Genomic DNA, 16,055 nt, shown 5'->3' on the forward strand with positions numbered 1-16,055 from the left:
ACAAGGAAGGATTTGTAAGTACTATATCAGAGTTATATTTTGGGGGAAAAAGGGCAGTAGAAAAATTTATATAATATGTTAACTTTTCAATAGGCTTATAAAAATTCTCAGAGAATTTTAAGTACAAGGGGATACATTATATATTATTACTTTCCCTCTAAAAGTGGACCTTTCCAGCCAAGGCAGGTATATTCTGAAGAAAATAACAAGCAAAGTCTATAGTTTCAGAATTTTTTACTAAGAATACTCAAACCAATGACTAAATATTGAAGATAAGCCCCCTCATAGGATTAAGAAGCTGAAACTAAGTTACCACTTTTTTGCAAACATTCTTATTTGCAGATTTGTCTCAAGGCAACTGAATGAAAAGTAGATTTTCGTGGGATGAATTGGGAGATTGGGATTGACATATATACACTAATATGTATAAAATAGATAACTAATAAGAACCTGCTGTATAAAAAATAAATTAATTAAATTAAATTAAAAAAAAAAAGTAGATTTTCTTCTCTCTCGACAACCTCCTGGAAATAAATGGGACAAAAAGGACTTGTCTCAGAGAGTCCTATCTTCTTAAAGAAAACATCCTGGATTAATTGACAAAAGTACCTATTAGTCCCCATGACACCAAGGCTTATGGCATTTGGGGCTTGTCTCTCAATGTGCAGGTTAAATATATATCCATAAATCCTTGCCAATAATAATAACAATGTCTTGTCTGCTGATGCTGCCTAACCATTAAAATCTCTAATAGCAATCTCATGTTTGGTTTGATAAACTTTACAAAAAAATGTTTGAACACCTCTAATTTGCAAAACACGTGCTAGAGACGGTGGCAAGTACAAAGATGAACAGTTCCCTACCTCAAATTTATAATCTCATGAGAGAGACAGAAATATATCAAATAACATAGGGAAATAAACATGGTGTGTTGTTGGCAACCTTGCCATGGTACTTGATGGTTGTGCATCTGGATTTTTCTTTTATTTTGATGATAAAGAAAATTATTTTGAAGAAGTCTATTTTGCTTGTGTAACCATTTAAAGTTTATTTTGCTTGAGTTATTTAAAAAGAAAATTCTTTTATGTCATGGGTATGTCTGTGCAATCATTATGATGCTATTATAACAAAGTATTATATAATACTGCTAAACTTATGATCAAATAACTCTGTTTCCTGCGTCATTATGGGCACAATAGTTGGCAAAAGTCCTGATTATCAATCAAATGGAGGCCCTTAATGGCAAAAAAAAAAAAAAAAAAAAATCAGTGTAATCTGATGTGGACAAATAGCTACCAAATAGATCCTTATGTTTGACAAACCCTTAAATTATTCTCAACAGCTGTCTACAGAATTATAAAATTGCAAATGTTCTATGTGGATAAGACATTCCCCTCCCATTTATTTACATATGGGAAAGTTTTTCAAGCTGTATGTTTGCTAGGGGTGTAGTGACTGAGATAGCCTAAGGGGAATGAAGACTAGTGGGAGAATAACAAACGTGATTATAATGTGGCTAGCTTCTGCTTCTCAGTCTAAAACTCTCTGAGAGAGAAAAGGTTGTCTCACACATTCTAAAAACTTTCAAAAATGCCGGAGAGGGCAAGTGAGTGCAATATAACTTTCCTTAGGTTAAGTGAAAGCTCTTGATCCATGAGCCAGCATCCTAATACACCCCTGACACAGAGAAGGGTATTTGTTGTTGTTCAGTGAATGAACACTGAATTAAGGTACCTTATGCACTTTTCTAGGCCAACAACCATCAAGTCTTCCTTCCCTCCAAAGACAGACCACAGAGAACTGTCTTAGATAAAATACATTCGTTTGGTCTGACCATAGATAATTTTGTGATATTATGTCTTAACTCAGGATTCATTAAGACATAAAAACAAGTAAGGAGCATAAAAGAAATAATCATTTGGAATAACCGATTTATACCTAAAAATCATAACTCATTCTTTGGTGTGCTCTCAATTTTAGTTCCTACCAAAATGAGTAATGCTAGAAATAGGTGAATACTTTCTATTGTGTTAGGACCAAAGAGTTGTTAGTTTTGAACTGATAAAACTTTCCTCCAAACTTGAGTATTTACAGACAGAATTTCTGGTTTGCAAAACCGAATTCAATGTTGATCTTGCTGGAGAGACTAGGAATAAGAACAAAAACACACGCAAATAAGAAAGTAGAGACTTACTGTATCGCGTTGCCTGGTATCTTTCCCTGATATTATCAAGAAGTAGTTCCATGTCAATAGTAACAACAAAACCATTGGTATCATGTAGAGCTCAAAGTTCCAGACAACAAAGAGAAAGAGCTGGAGGAAAGAGAAGGAAGAAGAAAAAGATGAGTTAACTCTGAATTTCATTAAATGGCCTCTCTTATCCATACTGCACTTCAAAAAAGCACACAATTAAATGCTTCAGAACAGAAAGATTTGTCTTGAAAACAAAAACTTGAGAACTTGTTAGGCATTTTTCTAAAAGCACAACCGACCCCTGGAAAGTCACTAAGATTTTTACTTTGTTTAATTTCTATGAAGGAAAAACTGATATCACTACATTGTCAATGAGGCAATTTTAATTTTTCTCCTCCAGTGAAATTATTGTTAGGTCGGACAAAATAAAGTTTTAAAAAAGAAAGGCAGCAAAATGAGCTTCACTACATTGTCAGAAATAACTGGTCTATCTGCCTTGATGATAAAGGATGAATCACCATTTAATATCAGAAACTTTTTTTAAATCTCACTTGGATAATACAATGTAACAAGCATAATAGGCAGATGAAAATACCAAGTCTACACCAGAGAGCTCCCAAGATTTCACATTATGAATAATAGCACTGCTACCAACAAGTATAAAAAATTCAGCCTTGCCATAGAAATCAAACAGCTATTAAAAAAATGGAGAAACTTTGTCAAAGGAAAATTTTAAATGTCTACCTTTATTATCTTTTAAAACTACCTACTTCTCTAAGTATGTAAATGATTTTTAAAATTGTATGAGGAAAGTAAGTTTAAGAACTCACCTAGGCTGGCAGAAGGAACCATTTTAAGAGCATCTGCATCATAAAATAACCAGCAATGGTTATAAAGTGTGACTCACCCCCATTCCCCACCAGACTCTTATAACCCTGCACAGATCATCTAAATTCTCTGGGTCTGTGGCCCCTGCTGCCAAATTAAGGTAATTTAAGTCAGATGGTAGTTAAGAGCCAGATTCCACCCTTGGTGCTAACTAGTCCTATAACCTCTGGCATGGTATATATCCTCCCTTTAGTTTCTTCTTCTGTAAAATGGGGATGATAAGAGTATCCACCTGAGAGGCTGTGACAATTAAATAGTTGAAATGTGTTAAGGATTTAACACACTGCTTGGTACTCAGTAAGTGCTCAAAAAAAGTATTGTGTAAATGATATCAATACCTTACAAAATTGAGAAAGTTAACTATTTATTAACTAAGGTCCTCAGGTAGTACATATTCTAATACTGAAAACTAGAAAGTCATCTGCCTGCTAAGCTTTAGCTGAACCAAAGTATAATTGGGAATTTGAGCCAGCTGGTTGGGGTCATGCAAACATCCTGCCTTTGACAGACCAGAAGGGTTAGGAGCAGTGCCCTAAGAACACTCACATCAGGCACAGCAGCATGGGCTGTTCGCAGCCTTCTTAACAAACCTCAGCCAAGCCCACAGCCTATTCAAACTGCAGAGAAAATGAACCTGTATGGAGTGGTAGAGGGACCTCTGGCCCACGGGCCAGAAGACTGGTTCTGGGCCTTAGAAAATCACTCTCCCTCAGTGTTTTCATTTCTCAACATAGGTCTGTAGATCTGATCCCCTCTAACATCCTTTCTCTAATATTTAAAATGACTTCATGATGTTACTGTACCATCAGGGATTTTTTTAATGTGATATTAAATTTTGAAGACTGTATATTTTACTGAATTCTTTGATATTCATAACCCACATGGACACCAAAAAGCATAAATAATGGTTTAGTAAGCCAAGAAATGAATTTTGTACAGAATTACATGGTAACCATAGATTCAAGTTCTTGAATAAGAAAAATCTCAAATATGTTAATGCGTGGAACATGAGCCATATATTCTCTTTCACCAGAAAAGTATAAAGATTTCTAGAAAAGGAAAATATTTCTATTTAATTTTTGAAATATATACAATATATTTAAAGATGATACAAATTATAACTGATGGCTATGATTATTCTATTAAAGTATATTTTAAAAATATAATTTTTTATTCAGGAAGTGATTTAAGGCAAATTTGATAGACATCAACATATATAAAAGAGAAAATTATTTTTTGCTAGAATCCATATTAATTCTTTACATATTTATTTGTAAAATTTAGACAATCACTAAAATATAAGCTCTTTAAAGGAAGGGATTTTTTTTCTTTTTGCTCACTGTTCTATCCCCAGAGCATAGAATGGTGCTTGGGGCATAGTAGATGCTCAATAAATATATATTTGCTGAATTAATGAATAAATGGATACTGGGTTCCCAAGTCATTTAACATAAGTCTACTTAATTATTTGCATTAGTAAAAGTCCTATAGAGCCACTATTTAAAACCAAGTGACATCTGGAAAATGTATTCAGAATTACAACCTGTGATAGCACTAATGAATTTCTCCCTGAGGCACATAAGGTAGAAGAAGTACCTTAGTACTTCTAGAAAAATTGTCTTTCCATTCTGGCTATGCAGTCATGAACTGTCTTTCCTCTTAGACCTTCCTATATAGTTGCCTTTTCCAAGTACATTCACTTGACTCAGTGTATTCTGGTCTCATGGATGGGACTCAGATTATTCCATTGCTAAATATCACCAATTGTAATGATTTTTAACCTATTGAGCAAATATATTCCTCCTTGTAATGGCCACTCATTGGTGTTAGAGTCCTGGTGTTACCCAGAGTGAATTTCTTGTTCCTTTATGTATTAGTGTTAGTTGTAGGCCAGGTATTGCACCAAGTAAACTTTTCATATGATAATTCTGCAAGTAATCAATCCACCTATCATGTCTTTTTCTTCTCTAGGTTCAACATCACTAGTTGCTTAAAGTACCAGTTATAAGGTATGGTTTCTGGACACTTCTCCATTGTGGACATCCTCTCACCACATCCAAATCAATATATCAATAGCTTTCTTAAAATATAGCACTCAGAAGTGACAGAACACTTCTTATGAATACATATGGTCTTAATATGCCCTAACAACATGAACACCAGAACACAGGATGGGAAAAGATATAGAAGAGAGAGACAAAGAAAGAAATTGCATTAGCTTTATAAATTCTCGTAGTGGAAAAATAGTCTCCTTCCCCATTATGTGCTCTTTAAGAATCTAATGTTTGGATAACTAAGTAAAGAGCCCTTGCTCTTGAAAATATCTTTAAAAAACAAACAAACAAGAGAGCTTTGAATAAACTATAAATACAAAAGCATTTATTTTTTTTCTCAAAATTTAATTGAAGATTTCAAAAGGCCAAAAAAAGAAACAGCATGATATATTCTTGCCTACTTTGTTGTAAATTAATTGACCATATGTGCATGATCCTATTTATGGGCTCTCTAATCTGTTCCATTGATCTAGGTGTCTGTTTTTATGCCAATACCATACTGTTTTGGTTACTATAGCTTTGTAGTTTAGTTTGAAATCAGGGAGCATGATGCCTCCAGCTTTGCTCTTCTTTCTCAAGATTGCTTTGGCTATTGGTGTCTTTTGTGGTTTCATACAAATTTTAGGAATGCTTATTGCTGTGAAAAATATTGTTGGAATTTTGATAGGGATTGCATTGAATCTGTACATGGCTGTGGGTAATATGGACATTTCAATAATACTAATTCTTTCAATCTGTGAGCAAGGAATACGTTTCCATTTACTTTTGTCTTCAATTTCTTTCATCACTGTCGTGTAGTTTTTAGTGTATAGGTATTTCACTTTCTTGGTTAAATTTATTACTAAGTATCTTATTCTTTTTGATGCAACTGTAAATGGGATTGTTTTCTTAATTTCTCTTTCTGATAGTACATTGTTAGTGTATAGAAATGCAATAGATTTTTGTATATTGATTTTGTATCCTGCAACTTTACTGAATTCATTTATTAGTTCTAATAGTTTTTTGGTGGAGTTTTTAGGGTTTTCTATATGCAAAATCATGTCATCCACAAATAGTGACAGTTTTACTTTTTCCTTTCCAATTTGGATGACTTTCCTTTCTTTTTCTTGCTTAATTACTCTGACTAGGACTTACAACACTATGTAAAATAAAAGTCACAAAGTGGGCATCCTTGTCTTGTTCCTGACCTTAGAGGAAAAACTTTCAGCTTTTCACTATTGAGTATGATGTTAGCTGTGTACTATCATATATGGCCCTGGTTATACTGAGGTATGTTGCATCTATACTCACTTTGTTGAGAGTTTTTTTAATCATAAATGGATGTTGAATTTTGTCAAATGCTTTTTCTGCATTTATTGAGATGATCATATGATTTTTATCCTTCATTTTATTAATGTTGTATATCCTGTTGATTGATTTGTGGATATTGAAGCATCCTTGCATCCCTGGAATAAATCCCACTTAATGATAGTATACGATCCTCTTAATGTATTGTTGAATTCAGTTTGCTAATATTTTGTTGAGAATTCTTTCATCTGTGTTCATCAGGGATACTGGCCTGTAATTTTCTCTTCTTGTGGAAAGGGAAGTTTCTTCAATAAATGGTGTTGGGAAAACTGGACAGCCACATGCAAAAGAATAAAACTAGGCTGTCTTACACCATACACAAAAATTAACTCAAAATGGATTAAAGACTTGAATGTAAGACCTATAACCATAAAACTCCTAGAAGAAAACATAGGCAATAAGCTCCTTGACATCGATCTTGGCTATGATTTTTTGGATCTGACTCCCAAAATAAAGGCAACAAAAGCCAAAATAAACAAGTAGGACTACAACAAACTAAAAAGCTTATGCACAGCAAAGGAAATCATCGACAAAATGAAAAGCCAATCTACTGAATGGGAGAAAATATTTGCAAATTATACATCTGATAAGGGGTTAATATCCAAAATATATAAAAACTCATACAACTCAATAGCCAAAAACCAAGCAAATTGATTTAAAAATGGGCAGAGGATCTGAAGGCACATTTTTTCCAAAGAAGATGGCCAACAGGCACATGAAAAGATGCTAATCATTTAATCATCAGGGAAATGCAAATCAAACCACACTGAGATATCACCTCACACCTGTTAGAATGGCTATTATCAAAAAGTCAAGAAATAGCAAGTGTTGGTGAGAATGTGGAAAAAAGGGATCCCTCGTGCACTCTTAGTGGGAATGCAGATTGGTACAGCCACTATGGAAAACGGTATGGAGGTTCCTCAAAAAATTAAAAACAGATCTACCATATGATCTAGCAATTCACTTCTGTGTATTTATCTGAAGAAAATGAAAATACTAATTCAAAAAGATATAAGCACCCTCATGTTCATTGCAGCATTATTTACAATAGCCAAGATATGGGAACAACCTAAGTGCCCATCAATGGATGAATGGATAAAGAAGTTATGATATATATACAGTGCAATACTATTCAGCCATAAAAAGAATGGAATCTTGCCATTTGCAATAACCAAGATGGACATAGAGGGCATTATGCTAAGTGAATTATGCTAAGTGAAATAAGTCAGAGAAAGACACCATATGATCTCACATATATGTGGCATCTAAAAATGAAACAAACAAATAATTAAAAAAACAGATTAGTGGTTGCCAGAGGTGAGGCAGGTGGGTGAAATGGGCTAAGAGGGTCAAAAGGTACAAACTTCCAATTATAAAATAACAAGTCATAGGAATATTGTGTACAGCATGATGACTATAGTCAACAATACTGTACTGCATATTTGAAAGTTGCTAAAGGAATAAATCTTAAAAGTCCTCATAAAAAAAAATACTTGTAACTATGTACGGTGAGGGGTGGTAATTAGATTTATTGCAGGTGATCACTTCACAATGTATACAAATATTGAGTCATTATGTTGAACACCTGATACTAATATAGTGTTAAATGTCAATTATACCTCAATTTAAAAAAAGAAAAAGAGGATGGACACAGATTAACAATAAAAGGTATTTATTAAACACCTATGTGCTATGCAATACTGGGTGTTCAAAATTACGATAAGACATGGTCTCTGGACTCATATTGCTAAGAATCACTAAGAAAAAAGCAATTATTCTCTATAGTACTAGTGATGATTCTAATACTTGTCAATGGCGATGATCCTCTAACAAAGAGCTCTCAGAGGAAGAAAGGGGTCTTTTAGCTTATTCTCTGCACACTGAAGCTTCTTTTCTCCCTGGAGCCCACTTGCATGAAGATGGGATCCTTTCCTTTTTCCTACAAAATACCAAAACACTCCTGGATGGGTCTTCAGTGTTTCACCAGGGCAGCAGGAGAAAGAAGGAAGCTCAGAAAAACTCCAGGAAGGCTAAGACAATGCAGGATCTGTCCTTGGTACTGACCACACTTTTCATAAGTTTGGGGTTTGAAAAAAAGAGACATAGTGGGCTAAAATGGGACCAAAAAAGCAATTTAAAAAAAATATAAACCCCAAAATGCCTAGGATTTTTTGCGACCCATATATCCAGAAACCTTTTTGCCTGCATGGGACATGGAGAGAGGATCTGATGATTCTAGAATTTCTCCAGGTTAAACTAGGTAATAAGGACTCCTGCACATTTGTACAGTGTTTAATTTCCTTTGACTTCATCACTATGACATCCTTTCCTTATTTTTCCTCTCTCTCTCTCTCTGTCACATTCTCCTTGCCTTTTCCCCCACTCCCCCCAACACTTTTAATAAGGAAACTTGGACTATCTATATTTTACTTTCATAAAATCCATGACCCCATTCCAAACAAAACATCTAGCCCTACATTAGTTAGCCTTGCTCATTAGAAACTAAAATTATTCCAAGTATTTGGTGGTTTCCTTTTTGCAAATTACTAGATGGTTGTGATTTACTACTAAAACTCTGTATCAGAACATCTTCATGGGACATTAGAAGTACACACAACCTTCTTCATTAGAAAAAGGATATTGTGAGTTTTACACATTATCCTGGATGGTAGAAGCTCTTTGTCAATCTGCCTTGGACTGTTAGCCACAACCATGGGATCCCTAAAAAAGCTTCTTCAGTGTGATGCACTAGAAAGAGCATGGGAGTTTGAATCAGGCCCATGTTTTTATCCAAGCTTACTAGTCACTATCTATGTGATGTATTACTAGATTACTCTTAATTTTATAATCTGAAAGTTAAAACTATACTATTTACAGATTTGAGATGGAATTAGCCTAGTGCTTGGCACCTGTAAGATGCTCAATAAGCATTAGGTATTATTACAAGTAGGAATATACTGGCTCATACTATTTATAATTTTTTTGGCCCTTCTTGTAGCTCATCACTTTCCCTATTCCACTCTAGAATCCATAGGGTGGATTCAAGCATTAGAGCTACGTTTAAAAAGCTACGTCAACTACAATAGGAAGAGCTGATAAAGCGAGTGCCATTTTCAGTATTTTTATATTTAGCTTATAGTGATTACATGCAGTAATGACCCCAATTTGTTCATATCTCCATGTATCCAGGCCTTTTGAAATACTCTCCCATGATGACACTGAGATTAGACATAGGACTTGTTTTGGCCGAGGGAAGAGTTGTAAAAATGCTGAACACAGAGGCTTAAAAAGCACTTGCTCATTGGGTTTTTCCCTCTGCACTCTTCAAACCCTAAGCCCATGTCAACAAGCACAGGCTAGTCTGCTGAATGATAAGAAACATGTGATACAGTTGTCTCCATTGCCCCAGTTGGAAGCCAGACAGCATCCAGAAGCAAAGTTGCCTAACTGGCCAGAAGCTGACCAGAGATGCATAAGTGAGCCCAGCTGAGAACAAAAGAAATACCCAGCTGAGCCTGATCCAACTTGTTCACCTACAGAATCATCACTAAATAAATGGTAGTTGCTTTGTGCTACTAATGGAGTGGTTTGTTATACAGCAAATGCTAACTGATACATATTTTCTCTCCAAGGAGACAGTATGGTAGAGTAAAATATGGTCTGGACCAGGAGCCTGAAGAAGTGCTTTTAGTTCCATTTCTGCTATCTGATCATCATAGGACCTTGGGAAGGTCAGTTATTCTCTTTTATTTTAGTCTATTATCTATAAAATGGAAATGGTAATACCTGTCTATTTCACAAGTAGGCTGTGGGAAACAAATTATGTAATATACGTGAAAATGCTTTATCAGAAAGTACTATACCAATGTAAGTAATGTCAATTTTATGCTTTTCATATTTAAAATTGTTTCTGAAAAATAACAGAGACTTTATAATACTCCAAGATAAGTCAATTGTTCTTCGAGCAGTTATAGAAGATGGATGGTGCTCCTTAGAGGGATTTCTGTGTGGTCTGGGAGGAAGGGGTTTGTTGGAAGGAAGTCATAAGTATTGGGTTGGCCAAAAGGTTCGTTCGGTTTTTTTCCATAAGATGGCTCTAGTAGCACTTAGTTGTCTTTAACTTCATTCAAAACAATTTTGTTAGATTGTATGTGACAGCTGTCATACCAGCGTGCATTTAAAAAAAAGCTTATCAAAACTGGTGAATTTTTGTGTAGCCATTTTATTATTGAAGATGGAAGAAAAAAAGCAACATTTTTGGCATATTATGCTTTATTTTTTCAAGAAAGGTAAAAAGGCAACTGAAACACAAAAAAAGATTTGTGCAGTGTATGGAGAAGGTGCTGTGACTGATCAAGCATGTCAAAAGTGGTCTGCAAAGTTTTGTGCTGGAGATTTCTCGCTGGACAGTGCTCCATGGTCGGGTAGACCAGTTGAAGTGGATAGCAATCAAATAGAGATATTAATTGAGAACAATCAACGTTATACCACACGGGAGATAGCTGACATAATCAAAATATCCAGAGCATTGAAAATCATTTGCACCAGCTTGGTTATGTTCATCGCTTTGATGTTTGGGTTCCACATAAGTTAAGAGAAAAAAACCTTCCTGACCATATTTCTGCATGCGATTCTCTACTGAAACGCAATGAAAACGTTCTGTTTTTAAAACAAATTGTGACGGGTAATGAAAAGTGGATACTGTACGATAACGTGGAATGGAAGAGATTGTGGGGAAAGTGAAATGAACCACCACCAATCACACCAAAGGCAGGTCTTCATCCAAAGAAGGTGATGTTGTGTATATGGTGGGATTGGAAGGGAGTCCTCTATTATGAGCTCCTTAAGGAAAACCAAACCATTAATTCCAACAAGTACTGCATCCAATAGACCAACTGAAAGCAGCACTTGACGAAAAGCATCCAGAATAAGTCAACAGAAAACACATAATCTTCCATCAGGATAATGCAAGACCATATGTTTCTTTGATGACCAGGCAAAAACTGTTACAGCTTGGCTGGGAAGTTCTGATTCACCGCTGTATTCACCAGACATTGCATCTTTGGATTTCCATTTATTTCAGTCTTTACAAAATTCTCTTAATGGAAAAATTTCAATTCCCTGGAAGACTGTAAAAGGCACCTGGAACAGTTCTTTGCTCAAAAAGATAAAAAGTTTTGGGAAGATGGAATTACGAAGGTGCCTGAAAAATGGCAGAAGGCAGTGGAACAAAAGGGTGAATACGTTGTTCAATAAAGTTCTTGGTGAAAATGAAAAATGTGTCTTTTATTTTTACTTAAAAACTGAAGGCACTTTTTGGCCAACCCAATATTAAACTTATGAGGGGTTGCAGTGAAATGTTTTACTAATAATCAGAGCAAGAAAAATCCAGATCTTTAGAGAAACTCATTATTGCTAGTAAATGACATTAGCATACATTGTAGATTTTGTGAAGTCTGGAGTTGAAAAAATTAGGTTTTTAAATGTTAACAATTTTTAACATTCTCATACCCCTAGATATAAAAGTATCTTGTTCTGAACTACCAACTTTAAGAATGTCAATTCCTGTCCGTACATTTTTTTCACTTTTAAATCCAAATACCTTCTATCTAAATCAGTGTTATCTTGCATATGATTTTATCATTAACATCACAAAACACAATCCTTCAGTATCTATTTGTGCCAGGCTTTAAAAGCAACCTGCATTTTTTTTTTAACATCTTTATTGGAGTATAATTGCTTTACAATGGTGTGTTAGTTTCTGCTGTATCACAAAGTGAATCAGCTATGCATATACATATATCCCCATTTCCCTTCCCTCTTGCGTCTCCCTCCTACCCTCCTTATCCCACCCCTCTAGGTGGTCACAAAGCACCGAGCTGATCTCCCTGTGCTATGCGGCTGCTTCCCACTAGCTACCTACTTTACATTTGGTAGTGTATATATGTCCATGCCACTCTCTCACTTTGTCCCAGCTTACCCTTCCCCCTCCCCGTGTCCTCAAGTCCATCCTCTATGTCTGCGTCTTTATTCCTGTCCTGCCCCTAGGTTCTTCAGAACCTTTTTTTTTTTTTTTATTCCATATATATGTGTTAGCATACAGTATTTGTTTTCCTCTTTCTGACTTACTTCACTCTGTATGACAGACTCTAGGTCCATCCACCTCACTACAAATAACTCAGTTTCATTTCTTTTTATGGCTGAGTAATATTCCATTGTATATATGTGTCACATCTTCCTTATCCATTCATCTGTCCATGGACACTTAGGTTGCTTCCATGTCCTGGCTATTGTAAATAGAGCTGCAATGAACATTGTGGTACATGACTCTTTTTGAATTATGGTTTTCTCAGGGTGTATGCCCAGTAGTGGGATTGCTGGGTCACATGGTAGTTCTATTTTTAGTTTTTTAAGGAACCTCCATACTGTTCTCCATAGTGGCTGTATCAATTTACATTCCCACCAACAGTGCAAGAGGGTTGCCTTTTCTCCACACCCTCTCCAGCATTTATTGTTTGTAGATTTTTTGATGATGGCCATTCTGACTGGTGTGAAGTGATACCTCATTGTAGTTTTGATTTGCATTCCTCTAATGATTAGTGATGTTGAACATCCTTCCATGTGTTTGTTGGCAATCTGTATATCTTCTTTGGAGAAATGTCTATTTAGGTCTTCTGCCCATTTTTGGATTGGGTTGTTTGTTTTTTTGATATTGAGCTGCATGAGCTGCCTGTACATTTTGGAGATTAATCCTTTGAAAGTTGCTTCATTTGCAAATATTTTCTCCCATTCTGAGGGTTGTCTTTTCGTCTTGTTTATGGTTTCCTTTGCTGTGCAAAAGCTTTTAAGTTTCATTAGGTCCCATATGTTTATTTTTGTTTTTATTTCCCTTTCTCTAGGAGGTGGGTCAAAAGGATCTTGCTGTGATATATATCATAGAGTGTTCTGCCTATGTTTTCCTCTAAGGGTTTTATAGTGTCTGGCCTTACATTTAGGTCTTTAATCCATTTTGAGTTTATTTTTGTGTATGGTGTTAGGGAGTGTTCTAATTTCATTCTTTTACATGTAGCTGTCCAGTTTTTCCAGCACCACTTATTGAAGAGGCTGTCTTTTCTCCATTGTGTATTCTTGCCTCCTTTATCAAAGATAAGGTGACCATATGTGCGTGGGTTTATCTCTGGGCTTTCTACCCTCTTTCATTGATCTATATTTCTGTTTTTGTGCCAGTACCATACTGTCTTGATTACTGTAGCTTTGTAGTATAGTCTGAAGCCCAGGAGCCTGATTCCTCCAGCTCCGTCTTTCTTTCTCAAGATTGCTTTGGCTATTTGGGGTCTTTTGTGTTTCCATATAAATTGTGAAATTTTTTGTTCTAGTTCTGTGAAAAATGCAATTGGTAATTTGATAGGGATTGCATTGAATCTGTAGATTGCTTTGGGTAGTATAGTCATTTTCATAATGTTGATTCTTCCAATATAGGAACATGGTATATCTCTCCATCTGTTTGTATCATCTTTAATTTCTTTTATCAGTGTCTTAGAGTTTTCTGCATACAGGTCTTTTGTCTCCCTAGGTAGGTTTATTCCTAGGTATTTGATTCTTTTTGTTGCCATGGTAAATGGGAGTGTTTCTTTAATTTCTCTTTCAGATTTTTCATCATTAGTGTATAGGAATACAAGAGATTTCTGTGCATTAATTTTGTATCCTGCTACTTTACCAAATTCATTGATTAGCTCTAGTAGTTTTCTGGTAGCATCTTTAGAATTCTCTATGTATAGTATCATGTCATCTGCAAACAGTGACAGCTTTACTTCTTCTTTTCCAATTTGGATTCCTTTTATTTCTTTTCCTTCTCTGATTGTTGTGGCTAAAACTTCCAAAACTATGTTGAATAACAGTGGTGAGAGTGGGCAACCTTGTGTTGGTCCTGATCTTAGTGGAAATGGTTTCAGTTTTTTACCATTGAGAATGATGTTGGCTGTGGGTTTGTCATATATGGCCTTTATTATGTTGAGGTAAGTTCCCTCTATGCCTACTTTCTGGAGGGTTTTTATCATAAATGGGTGTTGAATTTTGTCGAAAGAAGAGCAACCTACATTTTAATCATAAGTATTCAGAATGGTTATTTTGAAAATCTATAATTTACTGAAAGGTAAATGACATAATTTTTCCTAATAAGTATCTTATATCACATTGCATAAAATGAACTTTAGGGGGAAAGTCCTGCAAGGAAGGCTGGGAAGGCTGAGACTATATTCATTTTATGAATGAGGAAACTGAGGCTCAGGAGGTTAAACTTGTCTAAGGACATCCTCTACTGAGTGGCAAAGTCAGCTAACTCCCAATCCAGTGTGCTTTTCCCACAAGGCTCCACTGCCTCTAGGGTAAAGGATTTTATAGTGAATGTTGATGCTCTGAAGGTCTCAATTATTTAGGGACTGATTATTCAATTTGTAGATTTTTTTCTATCTCTACTTCTTCTCCTTCCTCTTGCTCTGGGATAACTACTAAATGGAATACCACTTTTTAGGTGCTCTGGTAAAGGTTTGGCATGTCAAAGAGGTAAAACACTAATGGTCAAAATGAGGTTTGTAGAAACAATTTCATTCTTCCTTTTCCTCACTCTCTTGCGTGGCTCTGAATAATCAAAGTTAGCTATTCACATGGCTTCTATGAAATGGGGTTTTCTTCTGTCCAAAATGTTTAGAAGAGGTTAGCAACGTGGCTGTAAAGGCAAAGACTGGAAAATAATTGAGCCAATTACATTTTAAAAGCAAAAGAAGCCTTGCTTTTTCACATGAAGATTAAACAAACAAAAAGACCTTTTCTACTCAGAAGCTAATGAAGGTGGGCTTGGGCTTTTCACTTCCATTTAAACACGGCAAATTATACAAAGTAGAGTGAATGATTCAAAATATTAAGATTTTATAGCAATACCATTTCTTAGGAGGTGCAAGATGTACCTGAATTTTCTTTCTTTGAGCCTGGGGTTTTAAGAGTCCCAGGCAGGGACTGGGCCATCCAGATCATCCCATCAACTGATGCTCTCATTGAAGTGCAGTGGAAGATGCCTGCATTCAATGATCATTCAGTGCGACACATGACAGTATCCCTGGGGGAGCGCACTTCAGAAAAATCATTTAAGTTGGAATATTGAAATATCCTATTCTTTTGCAAACTACAGTATATTTTAAAAAAGAAATCTCATCCAAAATGATTAACACTTCCTACTGTTCAGGAAAAAAGCCTGCCCTTTCAGACTAACAGCTGTGAATCATTAGCTCTCCAGTGATGAGATGTGTTTGATGAGTATTTTTCTTTCTAATTAAGAGATGAGATTCTCTATTTGACTGTCTCTTCAGAAAGAAGTGAAGAAAAAATTCTCTGCCTACATGGAAAGGCCATCTCCTACAAAACAATTAATTATTTCACGGCTCTTTTAGAAAATCCCATTCCTCCTTAATTTCAATTCATTTTTTTTTTCTTAAACTTAACACATTTACGGCCTTCACAGTATTAACCCATTTTTCACCCAACCTTCACCCTCTGTTTACCTGTTTGTTTCATCATTC

The 16,055-nt window shown here is 35.4% G+C and overlaps 1 protein-coding gene across 4 annotated transcripts in view; it reads right to left on the reverse strand.

Annotated features, from left to right (window-relative positions):
- Positions 1–16,055, reverse strand: part of MCTP1 (multiple C2 and transmembrane domain containing 1) — a 562,693-nt gene that overhangs the window by 98,800 nt on the left and 447,838 nt on the right. For all 4 annotated transcript variants that reach the window (XM_061188003.1, XM_061188002.1, XM_061188001.1 and 1 more), the window contains one exon: positions 2,195–2,314. In XM_061188003.1, the coding sequence (XP_061043986.1) occupies positions 2,195–2,314 (120 nt within the window). The remainder of the gene's footprint in view (positions 1–2,194; positions 2,315–16,055) is intronic.

The sequence above is a fragment of the Eubalaena glacialis genome, chromosome 4, assembly GCF_028564815.1.
Source record: "Eubalaena glacialis isolate mEubGla1 chromosome 4, mEubGla1.1.hap2.+ XY, whole genome shotgun sequence".
In the NCBI taxonomy this organism is placed as follows: Eukaryota; Metazoa; Chordata; class Mammalia; order Artiodactyla; family Balaenidae; genus Eubalaena; species Eubalaena glacialis.